This window comes from Corapipo altera, unplaced genomic scaffold (assembly GCF_003945725.1).
Source record: "Corapipo altera isolate COAL_440 unplaced genomic scaffold, ASM394572v1 239, whole genome shotgun sequence".
Classification (NCBI taxonomy): Eukaryota; Metazoa; Chordata; class Aves; order Passeriformes; family Pipridae; genus Corapipo; species Corapipo altera.
In genome coordinates, this window is record NW_020884938.1 from 1,534,368 (window position 1) to 1,555,913 (window position 21,546).

Consider the following 21,546-nt stretch of genomic DNA (forward strand, 5'->3'; position numbering starts at 1 on the left):
AAACATGAGATTTCAGGGGAAAGGGGCATAACTGATATAAAGATTTGTTTGAAGAGGAAAAATAGGACACCAAGGACAATGCAGAGTGATAGATGACCTTTGCTGAAGTGCCACAAACCAAAGCAATGTGTTTAATAGTGTAGAAGACAGTTGATTACCAAGGAAGCTCAGGAATGCACTGCTGACTTTGACTTTCTGGCTGGAAATGATTATGTGTCAACGAACTTAGAGATGATGGAGAGGTAGAGAAGGATTTTAGAGTAAAATAGTTATTCAGAATAAAATTCAACAACAGCAGGAGTTCTTCAGAAGTCATCTGGTCATTTCTATTCCCCCCCTTTTTGGCTGGAGGGACTAAATAACGATTTAAGCAGCTGAAAGGTGGGAAGGAATAGAATAAGGTTATACAGGAGGGGAGAAATCATGTCTGCATCTGGCTCCTGTTCCCTTACTTGGACAACCCCATTTTTCATTACACTGTCATTCAGCTTCTGTCTCATTTCTGTGAGATAGAAATACCTCATTTCTATCCTTTGCCTCTTAAAATAACAGCTGTCTTTCCCCCAGAGTTGCCCAGAGGTGTCTCTGTGAGTTGTCATTCCAGGTAGAATAGGGAAGGCAGATATCAATCATTTTTTCTCCATAAAAAGGGGGAAGACTGGAATTCAGGTTTGTAACCCGTAGCTGAAGTGGGTTAATTCTAAGTATAAAAAGCCCCTCTGCTCTTCCCAGACTCCATTAGATTCAGTTCAGCTGCATATGAGCTCTGAGGATTTCACAGTTCAGTATATTTTGGATGCAGCTTGCTGTCCCAAGACACAAAATTGATTGTCTGGGCTCTGTGACTTCATCCATAATGTGATAAATATATTATGGAGTGGGCATCAAAGGCCTTATGGTTAGTGAAGAGAAAATCACTGCAGAATGAGCATCTGTGGCAGCTGCCAAAAGGATTATATTTTTATTAGACAAGAGGGTAAAAAAAAATGTTGTTACAATAAATACCACGTTTGGGAACAGGCCTTGAGAATGCATCGAGATACCAGGATTAAAATAACACTGTGCTCATAAAATTTGCATGCAGATTGTGCCCCCCCTGCCTTTGATGCTGCAGCACCAGCTTTGTTGTTTTGGTCTTATGTTTTTTCATGATTTGGTTTTATGGTCATTCTTCTGTGTTCCCCATTCAAGTGAAGTAGCTGTAAATATCTGTGTCACAGGATAATCAAATTGTCACTTGCCAAATGTAACTAATTTCATATTGCTTACTAATTTTGTATTGCTAAAATACCCCAAAGAATGGGTCATTAAGAGCAGGCTGTTCCCTGTATGAGTAAGTGGTTCTTTACATCAACTTTGAAGAGGTAATGCACGTGATTATTGCAGTTGTTCAGCCAGAATTTCCAGAAACGAAGCCTCTCAGTTTGAAAATAATTCTTGTCATTTAAAACTCTGCGTTCTTATTCTGCTTCTTTAATGTGTCCAAATTGTGACCTGTTCCTCACTGTGGCTGTGGAGGTATCTCAAGGTTGTTTTCTGCAAGGATGGTTTAAAGTCATATTGGTATCCCTGTATCCTTTCATCTTTCAGTGAGTTGAGGTGTCTATTTAATTATACAAAGGTTAAATAATTCTCTTTTAAGTTCTCTGGGTCAGAGACTTTGTAGGAGTATCTCAAAGATACAGTGGCTGGCATCTAGTTCCTGTCAGAAAGTCATAAGTTAGACCTCTGACTGCCACTTTCCAACTTTATTAGTACACACTTTAAGGCATAATTATGCCTTAAAATGACTTGAAAGTGATGCCTTCTGTGCTAGTAAGGTTGGAAAGTGGCAGTCAGAGGTCTGAGTTATGAAGCTGAATTCCCCAGCCATGCTCTCTTTTGTATATAAACCTTATGAAAATGATTTAAACATCAAGCAAGGTTATATTCTCATAGGCAATGTTCTTTTTTCCCCACCCTGGTCGGTTTTCACATGGCATTTTTAATCAGTGTTTACCTGTTTAGGGCATTAAATCTACAACTTGATATACAGTTCTCAAATCTGCTGTGTTCTGTGGTCTCTGAGGCAAATGGGAAATAAATATCTCCTTCAGAGGAACCATTTCAGAAAGCTCTGTCAGATTGTTCTCTGTGCACTCCTGGAATTACAGGGATAGAAATGGCAAGGGTTTCAGGTGGGAGCCATTTCTTGGGGGCTGTTTAGAGCCAAAGTGTGGTGTTGATGTGGGTCATAATTAGGTTCCCAGGTAGTATTGTAGTACTTGGAACACTGAGGATTCTGCTCTGTGTGTTTGATATATGTCTGCCCAGTAAGCAGAGCTATAAATATTAAATACAAATATTTTAATTTAGATACTGTATTTATATTTCCATATTTGCATATTTGCGTTTTGTATAAATTTATATACTGTTATAAATATTCATATACTATAAATAGATAATACATCTAAATATAAATAAATATTAAAGGAAGCCACTTCTAAATGAACTGTGGTTTCAATCTGCAGTTAATGCTTCTGGGTACATGGTTGTAATTTTGCTCAGCTCCACTGGGTTCAATGAGAAGGGGTGTTTGATCCATGGGAGGTCAAGAAATAGAGTTTCTTGGAATTCTGTACAAGTCTTTTCATGGAGCTTCTCTCACACCTACTTGTGCACAGCATAAAATCTGCACAAACCCCAAGCCAGGCATAAAATAAGCAGGTTTTACATCTTCTAAAGGATGTGGAACAAAGTTTGTGATGGGTGTGATGTCACCACCAGCAGCACAGCTTTATTTTACCTGGCTTTTGAGTTCCAAAAATGCACTCTGGGGAAAAAAAGAAAAAAAAAAAAGATATATTGTTGAAAGCCACTTTTTTTGCAGCTCTGCATGCCTTTTCTCCTTCTGCTTGGCAACCTCCACACCTGCTGTTCTGACTACTAAAAATTGTCCTTTTTTGTCCTGCAAGTATTTCTGCTTCAGGGGAGAGGACAAAGGGCTCACCAGCAGTTCTCTTGGTTCTTCTGCCTTATAACTTTCAACATTAAGTTCTTGTTAACAATTCGATGTTCTTGGGGTTCCAAAAGTAAGGGTCTTTAATTAGAATGGCTGTGAGTTAGGATGGTTGCAGTAGTACAGGCACATGGTGCTCTTAAAACCAGCTTTTTAATGGAATTGTTGAGTGTGTAGCAGTGAAAAATGGCATTTCCTGCTGCTGGTGTGTTCAAAGGCACAGGTGAAAGGAAGTTACTCCAACCTTCTGCAGAGCATTTTCTGTTTCCAGCTGTTGTTGGTTAAGGCTCCCCCCCAGTTTCCTTTCTCCTGAGCTGGTGCAGTGACAGCTCCTCACCCTGGTGTGTTCTGCTTTGAGGACAGCCTTTGGTTGTGGTGTCACCGAGAAACATTTCAATATATGAAACATTGGAATGTTATAAGGAGGGAGGCAAATTCTTTTGGAGTTGGACTTGGTGATCCTTGTGGGTCCTTTTCTTCTTGATTCTGTGACTTCTCAGTTTACTCTGGTGGGTGTTTTTCCTCATTATCTTTAACCACAGGGTGAGCAAGGCTTGAGACCAAAATGTTTCCTGGAATCCAAAGAGTTATTTGCCTCTTCAGGGAACGCTGATGGCTAGTTCCAGATTTCAAAACTGAAGAAGTTTTTGCCTTTTGAACAATTTTTAGCCAAGAGCCAATCCATCCTGTTACCACCAGCACCGCTCACAAGGTGCAGAATTTTGCCAGTTCACCTCAGGTGAACTCCCTGGGCCATTTTATTTCTCCTGAGCCTTGTCCTTGCCAACACCAAGAGTGTATCAACACTATCAACAGCTGAGCTGGTTCTAGATGAACCAAGTTTAGCACTAGAGGGTACCTCTATTTCTCCTCAGGGTAGATGAGCCTGCACAGCTTTACCCTGCCCAGCTTTCAGTTCTGATTCAGACCTGCCTCACTGTGCACACTGAGATGAGTTCCTTAGGAAAGTCGGGATAACGCTGCCGAAATCCTTGCAGTGCAGATCCATCTATGTCAGAGAAGCCACACACCATGTTGGCATAGTTAAATGAGCCTCCTGAGGGAGGAAAAAATAAGTGGTTGTGCTGGTTTAACCCCAAGTGGCAGCTTTTTTCCCAGCGCTGCTCCGTTAATCAGGGGTTGCACCCTTTCCTGATTTAGGAATTAGCTGTAATGCATCCTGGGTTTAAAATATGCTAAATAACCTAACATTTTTGAGCAGGAACACAAGTTATTTCAATGCTTGATGACCAGAAGGTAATTTTAGAGCCTTTTAGAAAGCTCTAGTGCTGTAAGATGGGCCATGCTCGAGGTAATAACTTTGCAAGGATTGATGTCTGGTGGGTGGCCAGAGCTAAAATATTTGATACCTATGTAGGGACTCAGAATGTTTAATTAGATTGTAAAGGAACTGAGTAATAATTTCTGTTTGTAAAAGGAAACATCTTTCTAAAGTTGATGGGAAGAGGAAAAAAAGTATTTATGAGAATTCTTGAATTCCTTTGAATTTGACATGTTTAAATTAACGTGTTTGTTCTGAGTTGACTTTAACTTTTGCTTGACTTAATCCTCATATTTTGTCACTTTGGAACAAAATAGTGTTTTACAAACCCAGAGTGACAGAAGATTAGAAACCAGTCTGATTAGATACAGATGTTGATTAGTGATGATCAAAAATGTGAGAATGAAACAAAATTTGGATGTCACAGACTTTGCACAGGCAGGTTTATTTTGCAGAAGAGGCCATTTTTGAAAGGCAAATGTGTCCAAAATGCTCCCATAGAGACTACAGGCAGTTCTTAATTTCTGTATGTATACAGCTGACGACATATTGGTGAAATCAAAAATTTACTCACATTTTTCACTACATAAATTGCTGATATATTACTTTTTTTCTCAAAAGAATAATAAAAATATACTAGCCAGTTTTACTGTCCTGTTTGTAGGTACACAAATTCTCAGGTTTTAGAGCTCTGCAGTAATGCAGAGATGGAGTTTTTTAAAACATGGCTGTTATAGAACCTCTAATGTTACCATCAAAACTCGTTTTATTTCTCAATAACATCTTTAAAATTGCTCGGACAAACGGTTTCAAATAAACCACTAGAAATTACGTTATTAATTTAAGATTTGGAAATGGTAATCTTTTAAATTAAAGTACATTTGCTCTGGTTCTATACTGAAAGTAGCTCAAAAAAACACAAGCAGAAGTTTCCTTAGAGAAGAGCTTTGCATTTCTTAAAACTGAAATGATAACTTTCGATTAACAACAGGAATTTATAATCACTTAAAAAATGTATCCTGTCCTGCTCTTAGAAGATTATTACAGAGCTCTGTGTGTGTTTCCTTGTCATTCCTCCCTCATGGGAGACCAAGAGCACTCATAATTTCAGAGTCGAAATTCAGTTGTTTCAGGTTACTTTGTTCCATGAATAGACCAGACTTGATGGTTTCATCTTACTGGATTTATTAATTCATTGGCGAAGCTCTCGGTTCAGCTTCCACAGGTTTTACAAACACAGATTGTAGATTTTGGTCGCACAAAATCACCTGTAGCCGAGGTTATTTATCAGTGGCAGTAAATCATCCCAGCTGCAGCTGTTATTTTTACAAAGCTGACTGTCTCCCCAAAGTAATTTAGGTATTTTTCCCTAAAAAAAAAATCTCATGTACGCAGTGAAGGGCCAATTGTCAGATGGACAACAATCTAAAATTCCCTGACCTTCATCAGCAATAGATCTGGGAAATCAAACACTTACCCTAACAAATGCAAATACATAATGAATCACAGCAAGAATTTGATTAGCTGGAGTTTATTTGCATTATGGTAATATCTTTAATATCTTTAGCTGTGCTATGGAGACAGTTTGGAATTCGGCTGTCAACGAAGATTTTGTGCTACCATAGGGAGGTTCCTCATCAGTTAAATTTTGTGATTATAAGGTCTGAGTGTGCCACTGATTCTCTGAAATTAATCCTCCTGTAATAAAGGGATCCTTTAACTTCTGTGTCAGCTTCTGCTGCTCATCATACCCAGGGTAGGAACTGCTAAAATCCATTTCCAATTTGGATGCTCGTGATGTGGGTGTGGGACAGGTCCCAACAGCTCTCCAGAGGTGTGGGTGAAACGGGGAAGGGCTAAAAGAGGCAGGAGGTGAATGAGTGTCACTTTGGACAGGTTTCTTGGTCTATTAACAACAGCTTGAAGTTCACAGGATGGTCTTCAGGCTGTACTTAAGAGCTTTATTTTTTAGGATTCATGGGTGTTGTCTCTTCATAGCTGTTCAGAAAAAAGCTGTGGGAAATAGTAAACATGGGGGTGGGAAATAAAACAGAGTAGTTCATATTTTCAGTTTCAAAATTTATAAAACAGAAGGGAAGAATTTAATGTCTGAGGTAGCGTAATGTAAATTTGCTCATCTCTAGCAGCACTAAAACCCTGACTGCAAATGCTTTATCTGTGGTTGTGTAGAGACTCACACATGCTTAAATTAAAGCATATGTGCAGTAAGATGTTTTTAAGGAAGAGACACTGAGTAAAGTTAGTGCTTCATTACAATTCAAAAGGTTTTCTATCACCAGTTCCTTTTCATAGGTTGTTTCAGTTGTTTCGAGCTGAAAACTGGTGTCTGTTTCTCATAAACATTTTCTTGAGGTTATTGCAGTGTGAAACCACATGTTTTCTTAGTAATCAGGTTTTCTTTCATGCCAGTTCTGTTGCTTCCTTTGTAATAAGGCTGTAATTTCGTTGTAATAGTGTCCTTGAACACATACTGGATGCATTTTTAAGCCTGCTTTAATGTGAGAAGTGAACAGAGCTGGACTGGGAGTTAGGTTTGGATCACAGCCTTTTATTTTCCATCTGATTTTGAACAGCTTTCTCAAGCACTGTGATCGTGTTATTCATTCCCCCATTGCTGCCACAACCAACCAGCATTTTCTGTTGCCTCCAGAGGAGCAAACAGGTTGAGAGGAGGCCACTTCCCTGCTGCTTTGATCCTCTTTGTCCCAAAGGTGTAGGAAGTTCAGCAAAACTAAACATGTGTCTACGGTTAGTGAGGGTTTTGTCCAGAAGGAGGGTGGGTAATAAATGACTATGGCAACCAGAGCTTTTCTAGGTATCATTTAATCTGTGAAAGATGTTCCAAAAGACTGGAGGAAGAAGTGGGAAGGACTGCTGGACATCAGTCATGTCCCATGTGGTGGCACATTTTTACCTGTGTAGTTTTGTCTGTGTGTAGATGTTCCTCTCCAGGAATAACCTGTTTATCTTTTGAGTCAACTGTAAGAATTAGCAGGAGCTCTGTGGTTATCTGCACCTTGCAATGCTCTGTTTGTATTTCCCTTGGAAGAGCTGGCAGCTGTTGGGGTGTTTATTAGGACTTCGGGGGGCACTAAGGAAATATAAACAACAGGAACCAAAATGACCCTGAAGTTCCAGGCACAGCCTTGCCATGAAGGGTAGAGGCAGATACAGGAGGAGGTATAGAGGTGGAACAAGGGGGGGTTTTTAAGGAAAGTTTGCAACAAGTATAAGTTTTTAGTCTAAGAAAAAGAGTGAGTGAAGATGTGATAGCACTTGTGTGTGTTAATGAAAGACTGGTGCAGAGGTGTAACCAATGTACCAGCACGTAAATCACTCTCCAGCTCCACTGGGGATGGGATGGGCTTGAATCAAGCAAAGGAGCTGCAGTTTAGACATGGGGAAAGCTTTTTAGGTTGGAGAAACGCTCTAGGGAATTGTCTGAGAAGGTTAGAAAACCACTTTGGTGGTGGTCATTCTGTGAACTTCTGCTAAGAATGGGTTAGGTGGACCTAATCTGTGGCAGGAAGATGGGTTAAATGATCTCTTGAATCACCTCATTTTCTGTCTGCAGAGAACAAACTTGTGAGGCAGTGCTGATGTATTTAATAAATTCTTTTGCTGTCTCCCTTTGTTCTTTCTAACAAACAAAAGAGAAAAAAGAAAATGTGCATTGTTTTTCAAACATCTCTTCCAAACATGGCTTTTCTTCTCCGTCAGAGTCAGGGGAAAATAATTTCTACATCAAAATCTTACCTCATGAAATGGTTGTTTCTCTTGGCAGCTTTTCTTTCCAGTGATTCACTGATTCCCTTCAAGAGAAGACAGCTAGATAGAGCTACAGGGATAACCAAAGCAGTGGATGTCGGAGCGGAGTAAGAGCTGAAATGTCACAGTGTGGAAGTGAGAAGTAAAATCTGCATAATGATCTGATATATCTGTATGGTTTCTGCACCCAAAGGCCATGGTGAGGAGGGAGGTTAAAGGCAAACCAGTTCAGCTCTTGTGCTGGGGGGTGAGATCAGAAGTTGCAGTTCAGTCACAGGCTCTTCATCAACAGAAACAAAAAGCCACCCACCTGCTCTGTCTCCCTTTAATGTCTGCTCTCCTTCATCATGATTTTACAGCACCTTTCCTTTGAGTGTTGCTCCCTTTTTGAATCTTTCACTGCTGCATCTTCTGCGAGGGAAAGCAATATTCTGAACATAATCCTTATTCCATGAGAAGATAGCCAAAAAAATTAAAAAAACACGATTGAGGACCATTTCTTCTGTTTCGCAGGGGACACGTGTCAGGTTTTAACCCCATTTGGCAACTAAGTACCATGGAGCTGCTTAAAAATAACAATAAATAAATATTCAGCATGATCACTGCTGATTACCGTGTTTCTACCCTCTCTATCCCATGGCCTAACATCAGGAAATACTTTGTGTGATTTAGGCTTTTTTTTTTTTTATCATTTCACCAGTTCTCCTGCCCATCTCTTCCAGCTCTGACAGCTCAGAGACATCCTCCTGGTACTGCATAAACTATGACTGCTTTAGCCAGACAGCAGCATGTAAAGAAACCCTCAGGAACAGTCAACAAGTGAACAGTTAGTTATATTTTACCCTCCCAAAAATGCTCATACTCAGTGTAATGATCACTGAAACAGCAGTTCTAAAACTGGAGCGTTTCCCTGCTGTCACAAATATGGATAGATGTGTACATGCATTTATTTACACAGATTCTCCTGGCCACTGGTGGGCAGGTCTCTCGGGTTTTAGTCCCTCCCTCTGATTTCCCAGCCGACAGAAAACACAAGCATCCCATGAGTTTGGATTAAAATGCCAATTTCATTGTTGCCAGTTCTGTTGGACGTAATTGAAATAAATTTTTCCCTTCTAGATTTCTACCTACAGCGCTGATTAAGAAATTGCCAGTAAGGCTGGATGTACTCAATTACTAACAAGACTGTGCCTTCCAAAAAATGTGCATCTGATTTCCAATCTGAGTTAGTCTTCCATAACTGATGTGGTTTTTTTTTCCTCATTCTCACTGCCTGCTCAAATTCATGCTACTAAGTGAGATATTTTACAGACATCTACTATACTATAACTATCTTTAATTTACTTTAATCAACAACCCAGAGAGAAATAAGTTAACTTTACCATAAGGCCAGAGTGATACATATTAATTATATTACTCTCCTTAATTATTTATGAATTGGATTCTGTATTAACCATTCCATTAAATTTCTCTAGATCTACATCATGCTTGTAATTTACCTGGATTATCTCGTTTACTTCTGAAAAGGTTCTTAGGTTTCTTCAGGTTCTCTGACAGCTGCCCTTGTTTCCCAAAAAATTGAAAAAGTGATTTCCGTGTTCCCCATCCAGCTCTGCTGAAATAACTGGATACAAATTACACGGATTTGCAAATATCAAATTAGGAACCTTAGTATCAACTCATTAATGTCATCCTAAATGACTCTTGATCTGGAAATATTTAATAGTCTCAGCTATACCAAACATCTTTGTCTTCCCAGATACACAACAGGAGTGCTTATTGATCTCTTTTTAATTAACTGCTACAAAAGCCAAGATTTACCTTAGTAATGAATCACTACCAGAATTCCTGCAGCTTTGGTTCACTCAGGAAAATATCCTACCCTTTTATTCCTGTCAATATTGGCAATAGCATGTTCTCTGTAGCTGTTTTTCTTGGTCAGACTCCTACATTCTCAACCTCTGGCTTATATTCAGTATTGTTTTTTGTTTTTTTTTTAATGCAATTCCAACTTTAGGTCTGCTCAATGTTTTAATTAATGTGATATTCCTTCTGGAAAAAAAGGTGGCAGCTTTTTCAAACAGTACTGATGAGAAGTATTTTTAATTAGCATTCACAGTTCATTGCACTTTCATATTCTCCTCACAGTGTTATGGTTTCTAACTGGTTTTCCCTTGAAAAGTTACTTTAAGGTTACAATACAGTGGTTTGGCTTGCAGATAACAGTGTAAACTATCATGTTTTCTTGTACAAAAGTTTTTAGCTCTGTGCTCTGTTTTTCACATGCCAAGATGACTTTTTAGTGGATTTGCTTGTGCCACACACAGCATTTTGTGGGAGAAATCTTTGACCTCTCAGCACTTTGCACACAGCTCTGTGTCTCCCCTCCATTATCCATCTGTGGTACTCATGATTTACTCAGTTACTCCTGATACATTCATTTTCACCCCCCTCCCCTTTTGTTACATCAGGTGCAATTGTCTTGGTGTTTTAATCTGATTCAGTACATTCTAGTAGACCCTTAGTAGTAAACTACATGTTTATATAATCCAGCACTTATTTCATAAACAATCAGCAAAATGTGTCTCTTGAGCTGTCAGAAACAGTGGAATTTTTTACATAAATTGCCATTTTCCTTCCTTTTTTTTTTTTTTTTTAATACCTTAGAATGATGTTAACAACCCAAGAATTAGACTCACCACATCACCTTGCAGTAACACCACCTGGTGTGTAGCCCAATCTCCCAGTGTCCAAACCAGTAAATTACCTCTTTATTTTAGATTTGATTTTTAATTTTATTTATATCGTTAATCACCTATTTATAACTGAAATAAATAGGGGATTAATAATGTAACTAAAATAAATAGGGGATTAATAATATAACTGAAATAAATAGGGGATTAATAATATAACTGAAATAAATAGAATCACAGAATCAGCTGGGTTGGAAGGGACCTTCAAGATCATCAAGTCCAACCCTTGATCCACTACCACCGCAGTTGCTAGACCATGGCACTGATGCCACATCCAGTCTCTTTTTAAAAACCTTCAGGGATGGAGAATCCACCACTTCCCTGGGCAGCCCATTCCAATGTCTGACCACCCTCTCTGTAAAGAAATTCTTTCTGATATCTAATCTAAACCTCCCCTGGCACAGCTTCAGACAGAGCCCTCTTGTCTTGCTGATGGTTGCCTGGGAAAAGAGACCAACCCCCCCGTGGCTCCCCCCTCCTGTCAGGGAGTTGCAGAGGGTGAGGAGGTCTCCCCTGAGCCTCCTCTTCTCCAGGCTGAACAGCCCCAGCTCCCTCAGCCTCTCCTCACAGCACTTGTGCTCCAGTCCCTTCCCCAGCCTCGTGACCCTTCTCTGGACCTGCTCCAGGACCTCAATGTCCTTCCTGAGCTGAGGGCCCAGAACTGGACACAGCACTCCAGGGGTGGCCTCACCAGCGCTGAGTCCAGGGGCAGAATCACTTCCCCGGCCCTGTTGGCCACACTGTTCCTGATCCAGGCCAGGATCCATTTGCCCCCTTGTCCCCCTGGGCACACTCTGGCTCATGTTCAGCCTCCTGTCCATCCCCACTCCCAGCTCCCTTCCTGCCTGGCTGCTCTCCAACCCCTCTGTCCCCAGCCTGTATCACTGCCAGGGGTTGTTGTGGCCAAAGTGCAGGACCCAGCACTTGGCCTGGTTGAACCTCATCCCATTGGAATTAGCCCAACTCTCCAGCCTGTCCAGGTCCCTCTGCAGAGCCCTCCTGCCTTCCAGCTGATCAACACTTCCCCCCAGCTTGGTGTCATCTGCAGATTTGCTGATGATGGACTCAATCCCCTCATCTAAATCATCAATAAAGATATTAAACGGAACTGGGCCCAACACTGATCCCTGGGGGACACCACTAGTGACTGGATCCCAACTGGATGCAGCTCCATCCCCAGCACTCTCTGGGCCCGGCCCTCCAGCCAGTTCCTAACCCAGCACAGGGTGCCCCTGTCCAAGCCGTGGCTGCAGCTTTTCCAGGAGAATGCTGTGGGAGATGGTGTCAAAGGCTTTGCTGAAGTCCAGACAGACACATTCATAGCCTTCCCCTCATCCACCAGGCAGGTCACCTGGTCATAAAAGGAGATCAGGTTGGTCAGACAGGACCTGCCCTTCCTAAACCCGTGCTGGCTGGGTCTGATCCCTTTGTCCATCCTGTAGGTGCTGTGTGATTGCACCCAGGATGATCTGCTCCATAACCTTGCCAGGCACTGAGGTCAGACTGACGGGCCTGGAGTTTCCCGGGTCCTCCTTCCGGCCCTTTTTGTGGATTGGTGTGACATTCACCAACTTCCAACCATCTGAGACCTCCCTAGTGAGCCAGGGCTGTTGGGAAATGATGGAGAGAGGCTTGGTGAGCTCTTCCACCCATCTGCTCCCATAGACTTGTGTGGATCCAAGCAGCTCAGTAGGTCACTGACTGTTTCCTTCTGGATTACAGGGGGACTGTTCAGATTCTTGTCTCTTTCTACAAGCTCCAGAAGCCAGCTGTCCTCAGGACAACCTGTCTTACTGTTGAATAATAGGGGATTAATAATATAATAACAAATAATATAACAAATAAATAGGGGATTAATAATATAACTGAAATAAATAGGGGATTAATAATATAACTAAAATTATATTTTATTTTAGGTCTGTAGCCCGAGCTCCCAGTGTTCTTGTACAAACCAATAAATTACCTCTTTATTTTATGTTGTGTTATTAATTTTATTTATATTATTAATCACCTGTTTATTCTGTTTATAAATTACCTATTTATTAATGTCAGTGTGAGGTCAGGATGAAGAGTTCATACATCCAAGGTTGTGACAACAAGATTGGGCACCACCCAGTCCTTCCCATGTTGGTGAGAGCATTTACTTTGGGGCAGAATCTCTGTTGGAGCTGTTGAGTGTGCAGCAGGTGATGCTGAATTAATGTGGAACAAGATTTGTTTGGCCTCACCCCGCTGTGAGGATCCTTTTTAGGATATTAGGATTTTTGCCAGCCAAACCAGACCACTTCTCACCCTTCTTTCTAGGAAAAAAACAAGAAATAACAATCCCATGAAATGCTGTGATTCTAATGAAAAGACTTTTTTTTCTTTTTTAAGTGTTTCCAGCCATCTCAGTCGCTTGACCCACTTTCTGAGCTACTGCACCCTCTAATGGGGTAAAACAGATTGGCTTTCAGAGCAGCCAATTTATTTTTGTATTGTTTCTGTGTTTCTGGTCCTTAGAGGCTTCATACAACAGCCCATTCCTGTGACAGGGAAAGCAGCACACTTTTGCTGAGTGCAGATTACAGGGGAGGTGTGAATATCCAATAAAGGCTTTGTGTGATTCATCTCCACTCTGGGTTAATGGAAAGGAAGTAAACAGTTGTTTATATTTGTGGTGAAATGAGAAAGGAGTTTTAATGAAATCATACAAAGGAGAATTTATTTCACTTCTAAGTCCAGAGAAATTACATGGATGGTTTTGGTTTTTTTTCTTACTGTCCAAAGCCATCTCATTTTACCAAACCTTTGTGGGGAAGTAAAAGTTTGAACCACGAAAAGCAGATGAAACAGACACTTAAATGTGATTTTTGCATCTTGTCAAACAGGTGATTTTCTAATGGACCAATGAAAGCCAACGATGACAAGTTGTGGTCGACAGTCCCTGAATGTGCTGATGGTTCTGCTCTCATTACTCTTGTCAGCAGGTAACTTTTGATGCTTTCTCTTTTTCTGGTGTGTGCCACAGGGAAAAAAATAGTTGCAAATTAATATGGACTTCCTGCAAAACAGGATCAGATGGATTGCTAATTAAATAATAAATAAGCCACAGAATGGATTTGTGCAGAAATGTCAGCTTTTAGCTTGAGAATGAGTCAAGTGCTCTGGTTATTTGTTGCATTTGTTCTTCAGAAGTTATTTATGACATTAAGGTTTTCTGTAATTATGAATGAATGTTAAAAAAAAAATAAAAAGCTTCTTAGTCCAAATAGATTTGATCCTACAGGTTTTTAACTTGCAGTTCAATGTCTTTTATCCTCCGTCCTTGAAGCAGTTTTAAATCCAAAGGGATTTTTTTTCTATCCCTGCTCTTTTTCCCCTTGTACAACATCCCATCCCTGACCACCATACTTAAAACTTTACCAGGCATCATGTACATTAAAGTGTCCTTGTATTCAGTGAAAATTATTCCTGCTCTGTCTGTGTAAGGACTTTATTATCAGTTAGCTCAAGCATTTTGTTGCCCACTGCTTGTTTGCAGTGTCCAAGTTGATTCTTGCTAATGATAGTTTGTTATTTAGCTGTAAATGACAGTCCTTTTGCTAAAAATGTTAGAATATTATCAACTACACTACTTCTCATCTGAAAACATTGTTTTCCTTCAGTCCTTGCAGTGATAATCCCTAGTTTTGTATCTGCCCTCCTGTGGACTGGGATCAGGCACAGGGGTTGTAGCAGCTTCTTTGTTGTTTTTTAGGCTAAAATAATTTCAAAAATCTGTTTCTGTGGTGCCTGAATGAAGTCAATTGCAAAGAACACTTCAGTGAGGTGATGAAACGTCACAAAACTTTGCCAGCTGCTCCAGTCTCCTCTGTTGATTTTTAAGTTTTCATACCTTTGCCACTCTTTATAGGGGACTTCTAATAGAGACATCCTGAGATCCCACTTCTCCCACTCTTTTCCTCAAAGTGATAGAAATATTTACCTGTGTTCTATTCACCTGTGTTGAAGTTGAATGGGACACTGTAATAACACCATGTGTGCAAACAGATGTATTCAGCCCCTGGTATAATACACCTTTATTCCCTCAAACCCAGACAATAAAGCCAGTGTTCTGATATATTTTTTTTCCCTTTAGAAGAAAAGTATTGCCTGTGGGTAATAATTATTGCATTCAATATGTTTATTTGAAACAAATTACATATAGCTTTTCTTACATAATTTATCTATTAACATTGATAACTGTTGGCTTTCTAAATGTGTATCTTCCTGTTGCTCCTTGGCTGTAAGTGTTTTATTATCTGACATCCATTATGAACATGTAGAGTAGAGGCTTAATTTGAAATCATCACAAGCCTTTCATGGCAGCCAAACTCTGCTCCTTGGGGAATTTTGCTGCTGACATCTGTAGGGATGGGTTTAGGTCATTGCTAACTCACACACATTTTACAGGAGGAAATTTGTTATCATTTTGCAGCCAGCCAGTGGAATTTGTTGTTTGGTTTTTTTTTTTTCCCAAGACAGATCAGCTTCCATAAAAGAAAACCACTGGCTTTGTGCAGTGAGAGTGGCAGGGGTCAAAAAAAGGATGCTGCTCTCACTGGAGTGATATGAACATCATTTTTAACCTGAGCTGAAGTGAAAATCGAATGGCAAGGCTCCATTTGAGTTCACCAGATTTACAGACTTTTTGTCTGTAAATCCAAGTCTTTGGTATCCCAACATTCACACTGAAATCTGTAGGAATGGCTGAAAACCCCACGTAACAATTAGAAGCATGACTTTCACTGGCTCCACAAGTGGAACAGAAGGGCACAAGTGATAGGGAAGCCCCCTGAACAATGTTAATACTTAGTCATTTAGTGCACTGAAACGCATTTGTGAAATCAGGGAGGACAGCAAGGCTTACAGGAACAAGCCAAAGACTAACAGGTTATTTTTTCTTTGAAGTTGGAAATGAACGTCCACCCAGCAAATTAATGTGTGTTAAAATGCACACACAGGAATATTTCTGTGGATCCAAGTGGAAAGCTGAGAAAGACCAGCCCTTCTCAAAGTCTCAGGGCTTGAAGAATTTAGTGGCTAAATTTAAAATGTGATCAGTGTTGCCCAGATCTCTAACTGTGAACAGAGAGGGAAGCAGCAGTTGTATTCTGGCTGTGTACCTTTAAGGCAGAGCAGATAAAAGTTAAGATGAGCTTAAATCTTTGAAGCATGACAGACTATCCTCTGGAAATCAGTAGGAACAGAGATAGGAGCTTCTGTATCAGTTACCTGTTCAATAACAGTTCTCAAAAATAGTATGAGAATTTGCACAGAACTCCAGAAACAGACAAATTAAGAGCCTTTCAGGTACAATACTTGTAGCTGAAGTATTTTTATAGAAATAAGGTTCTTTAATCCTCAGGATTTAAGCAAAGTTATTTTCAGGAAAAATACTTAAAAAAAGAAAAAATCACACGTTGTTTATTGGCTTTCTGATTCACAGAGAAGCACAGACAGCAGGTGAACTTACACAGATTACAAGAAGTTGATAAAGTTCTTTCAGTCTGCACCAGGTACTTGCTGATGCTGCTGTGGGGTTTTTTCTTACTCATTTGTTAAATGACCCATGAGTTTTCTCACTTTCCCTCACAGGGAGAGGGGGAGTGACAAGCAGCTGCCTACCAGGGTTAATCCACCACACACCGACTCCTGAGTTCAGAATGTAATTTAATCATCACATTACGCTCGTATTTGTGCATTTATTTTAATCACTGACACACATTTTACTATTTAAGGATGTGCCTGGGACTGCATCTTATTACAGACACCCCTCCTCCTGTGACCTGACGTTATCTTAATTCTCCCTTCAGTCTGTAATCATACTTCCCTCAGTTTTTATTCCCAGGGAAGTTTGCTTTCCTTTTTAAATGGGCAAAGGAACCACTTAGGGATCAGGGGAAACTTCCACATGTGCTCTTAAGTAAAACACTTTGCAGTGAAGAGCAAGCAAAACTTGTGAGTGGTAAAACCCAGTGACAGGACCAGAAGCCAATTTCATCTGGAACACAACGTTTTCCCAGGCAGGGCAAAATATGTAATTACTTTTCTCAACATCTGTGTTCCTTTAGAAACAGCACTTTCAGTTCCTGACTGAATTAATCTACAAAAGGGTTTCTTCTTTTGTTGAATGATGCCAGGTATGTGCACACACACACACATATATATAAATATTAAATGCTTAAAGGGGATGCTTTTTGACTCAGAGGGCACTACAAGTTATGTTGTTTAAGTTTAGTTTTTTGTTCTAGGCTCCCCCTATACACAGAAATAAAAAAGTCATCTCCAGTATCACCATCCTGAAAATGTGTCTTGAAATTAATATATTTTATAAATTTGAGAAACAAAAGCATTAGGAATTTTTTTAAGCAATATAGGAAGAAATGAGGATTAGGCAGATAAGATGCAATTGCAGATCAACAGGGACTGTGGGATACAGCACAGTTAAGCTAAATCCATGCAAGTCATTATCTGTAACCTCTTGTGCTGGTAAAACTGATGGAAAAATCATACACCAAATTACAAGGGTTAATTCTGTCAGTCTGAAGTGAATATCCTTTGCTAATTGGTGTGACCTTATGAACTGCACTGCCCACAGCATGGCTGGGACTCTGCTCTCTACTCAGGGTAAAAGCATTTCACTGCTAAGAGACTTCCACATTTCCTCAGAGTTTAACCCTTTGGGGGGGGGGGGTGTATGGTAAATATGCTGTAAATGATGATATAAGGCCTAATAACACAAATTATGAATGAGTTAAAACGTTGACATAATGTGGAACCAAATATTGTCTCTTGAAAGACTTTTCACATCAACCAGGAGGTCTCATGTGATTGCTTATGGAATTACATTTTGGAAAAGAAATGTATGGAGAGGTTTTTTTTCCCCCCCTCACCAGTAAAAGTGGTGGTGAAATCAGTGTGACGCACTGCTGTAAAATCAGTGTTCTCAGAACTGTAATAAACTCTTTAACTGAGAACTTACTAAAGAAGAAATGTAAGAACTCTCAGGAACACCTATGAAGGTGTTATTAGTAGTATTTTACAGGTATTATTGTATTTTAAAGGTATTATTATTAGTTCTGTCTATTTGTAAATTGAGAGTTGTTCAGATTTGTTATGCTGTTCCTGATTAGTGTTTCTGACAGACTAATCCTTATCAAAGAATGACCTTTACAATAGAGAAGATGTTTTCTGTCAGGACTGGTGACTGTAAACCAGGTGCCAGCAAACTTTTATTGCAGTTTCTGTACAGACCTTTTGTTTTTATTAAGTCATCCCAGGAGAACCAGACATGGACATCATGGAGTGTTATGGGTATCCCTATATTTAGAACAGCAAAATGAAAATGTTTCCCGAAATATTTTTGTGCCTCTAAGCACAGAGGGCACTTCTCCTCTTCCCTTAAACAACACTAGTCAGAAACAATGAGATTCAAAATATGAGAGCCTAAATATTGTGGTCTTTACCTACTAAATGTTACGATGCTGAAAGCTCTGAGGTAATAATGTTTTTCAGAAATCAAACCCTGACTGTTTAAGCCTGAAAAACTGTTATTGATAACACACAGCTGCCACGAGTGACTCACAGGGCCCATGTTGTTCTTGGTTTTCCAGTGTTGTCTGCACATTTTCGGGTCTGTGAGCCCTACACGGACTACAAAGGTCGCTACCACTTTGGGTTTCACTGCCCCCGTCTCTCTGACAATAAATCCTACATCTTCTGCTGTCACCATAACAACACAGTGTTTAAATACTGCTGCAATGAGACAGAATTCCAAACTGTCATGCAGATGAACTTAACGGGGAGTGCAGATGGATACATGCATAAGTAAGTACATGAGTTTTACAGTTCTCCTCACCAAACTGGTCCTGGTCTAATCACGTGGTCTCAGGTGCATTTAATGATGGGAGCAATCAGAATAATTGCATCGACAGGAAAACATTACTGAAAGGTTTTTGCTTCCTTGAAAGAAAGGATATTTCAGCTTTGCCTGCCTTGCTTTGACGTGGGCTGTAAATATTGCAAGGAGAGCATATATGTAAAAGCTGCATATAAATGTAACAGATATAATGTTACATCTAAAAGTTACCAAAGTCTCTTCCCTGACCCTAATTTGATCTGAACTATGTTTAAATGTACATCAGTAAAAATAAACCCCAAAGCTGTTCGTAGGGGAGAGAGAGGGAGTGAGTTGACATTTTCCATATCAGCCCAAGTGCACTATTTTGAATCTGTGATGTTTTGAGTATAAATCCCTTGTAACAAATCGCTGACCTTGGGGAACAGAATGTATTTGCTTATATACCAGCGTTGTGTGGTCTCCTTGCCTGTTACCTGGGATACTTCCATGTGCTGCTGGGGGCTGTCCTCCAAGATAAATGTCAGCACTCTTCTTTCCTGGAGAACTGGTAAGTAGAAAGTAGATCTTTGGTACTGATTAGGTATTTACAGGGACAAAACCTTCACTTGTGGTCTGTTCCCTGCTTGGTATTTGACATTCAGGCCTCTGATCTGCTGTGATTCCTTTTGGTGCAGAGGGCAGCTGTGATGTGGTGTAAACCCCCAGGTCAAATTCTCATTTATCTGCTTTTCCCCTGCCATTTTACTCTGGTGTTCAGCTCCTCCAGGGCAAGGAAGGGGCAGATTAAAGACAACTGGAATCCCAGGCTGGGGACATTTTGTTTACAACAGGGATTTTGGTGTTTTCTTCTGCGGTGCAAAAGTCAGTCTGTGCCCTGTCATTCCTTCCTGTGGAAGCAGGTGCAAGTGCTCCTGGGAGACTGTGGTGTTGGAATACTGATGTAACAACAGGAGCTGGAACTCCCTGTGTGCAGTTCAGCCCAGTTTGGAGTCAGCAAACCATTATCATCCTTAAAAACCACGTAGTGGCAAACAGAGCCAAAACCTGCTTTATCACCCTGCATGCTCAGGGTGATAAAAAGAGCCTCAATCATCTCAGAGCTCGGAGTGTTACTGCCCAAGTGCAGCTCAGACAAGTGGAAAGTACTTCAGGCTTTTCCCAATATCCCAGCAGCTACTCCTGGGCAGAGCTTACTAAGGTAAGGCTCTTCTGCTCTTCCTTCCACCAGCAACCTGAAGTGTGGAGGGCACAGTGTATTATATTAGTTTTCATTTAGATTAAAAAAAAAACCAAACCAACCCAACTCATCTTACTCAGTTGTGATGGAGAAAGGTACTTCTGTATTTTTTTTTTTTTTGAGAGACTCATGGTTGAGAACCACCAGCAGAATATTTACCCTAAAAGTCTTCAGTCCAGAGTTTCCTGGGGACTTTTAGCTCTGTGTGATCTTCCACAAAGGCAGGTGAAATCACGTTAAATGCGATAAAAAGCTTCTGGAGATGTAGCTTAAACAAGTGCAAGAGTGAAACTGGTATTGCCCTTGTGTAAATCCCTGAAACCTCATTTCTGATAAATCTGTCAGGACCAGGAAAATGAAGAGCTGCTTCTTCCTACGTAAAACCTCACCACTGTAGTGAGACCCTGAGCTCAGTGACATGGGTAGAAAACTTCCTGGTAATTTCAGGAGGAGCAGAAAGGAGTGAATCCTACAGGCCTGCATTAAAAACATTGCAAAAAGCTTCTTAATACACTCTGACTTTATTTAACAAGTACAATAACTAAACTTTATTTGGATTCTAATACATCCAGGGTTCAGTTTACAGTGACAAAGTCAGCTCTTGTTTAGATCTAATTTCACACACCACTGAAAAAAATCCTGATGAAACCTATTGTACTGCAGCAGGGGAGAATAATTTGGGATATGGGAATAGCACTGAACTGAAAAAAAAAAAAAGTATTATAGTTTGCAGAGAAGAGTGATTCAATATTATTGCTTGGTTTATTTCAATATTATTATTTGGTTTATTTTTCCCCTTAGCCATTCTTGTGATCATCAAAACAAATTTCTTGTTTTATAATGCAGTTGAGGGAAGAAATTAGTGAAGTGACTTGTCATGGCACAGCTGAAAAGATGTGTTTGTCTTCTGCAGTCACACAATACAACTAAAGCCACATTTATTTACAGTTTTCCATTACTATAACAAAAGAGTTCCGTGTTTTCTAAGTCTTTGCCATCGTGCAGATTAATCTGTTTATAATATTTTTAATGTGAACAATTCTCTCAGTATTAAATACAGAAATACAAATGATGTCTAACAGACAAGAAAAGTTCTGTGATGCCTTAAAACTGTCTAAGAAGTTGTTTAACTGTTCTTAAAAACATATTCACTTGAATCTGTTTTTTCATAGTCTCTCAGATTTTCTGTCATGGCTGTTTTGGTGGATTATCAGCAGTACTACTATTCTAAGGGTCCTTAATCTGATACTGGAACTGTGTTATGGAAGTATGTAATTTATCCATGTTTTTCCCTTTTAGTCCAGAAAAAAAACAGGAAAAAAAAAATCACATTTAAAGTGTACATGCAAAACCCACACTGGTTTCCTCAATGCTAGAAGTACCAAGGGGTTTGGTAAGAGATAAACTTGGATTTCTTTGGGGCAACACTCACTGTTACTACTGGGAGCAACAGCCCCATTTAAGGGGAACAGGGAAAGGAACCCTTTCCATGCCCATCTGCCCACATTTAAATTCTGCAGCTGTAGAATTCAGCTCACAGTTGTTTTGATTTGTTGTTTTGGTTTTCAAACCTGAATTCCCATGTGAATTATTCTCTGCTAA

General features: G+C 40.0%; 1 protein-coding gene across 6 annotated transcripts in view; it reads left to right on the plus strand.

The window, feature by feature from the left end:
- The window catches only part of SHISAL1 (shisa like 1), a 239,480-nt gene that overhangs the window by 186,670 nt on the left and 31,264 nt on the right, over positions 1–21,546 (plus strand). For all 6 annotated transcript variants that reach the window (XM_027660789.1, XM_027660792.1, XM_027660794.1 and 3 more), the window contains 2 exons: positions 13,693–13,791; positions 18,460–18,673. In XM_027660789.1, coding sequence (XP_027516590.1) covers positions 13,725–13,791; positions 18,460–18,673 — 281 coding nt within the window. In that variant the 5' untranslated portion in view covers positions 13,693–13,724. The remainder of the gene's footprint in view (positions 1–13,692; positions 13,792–18,459; positions 18,674–21,546) is intronic.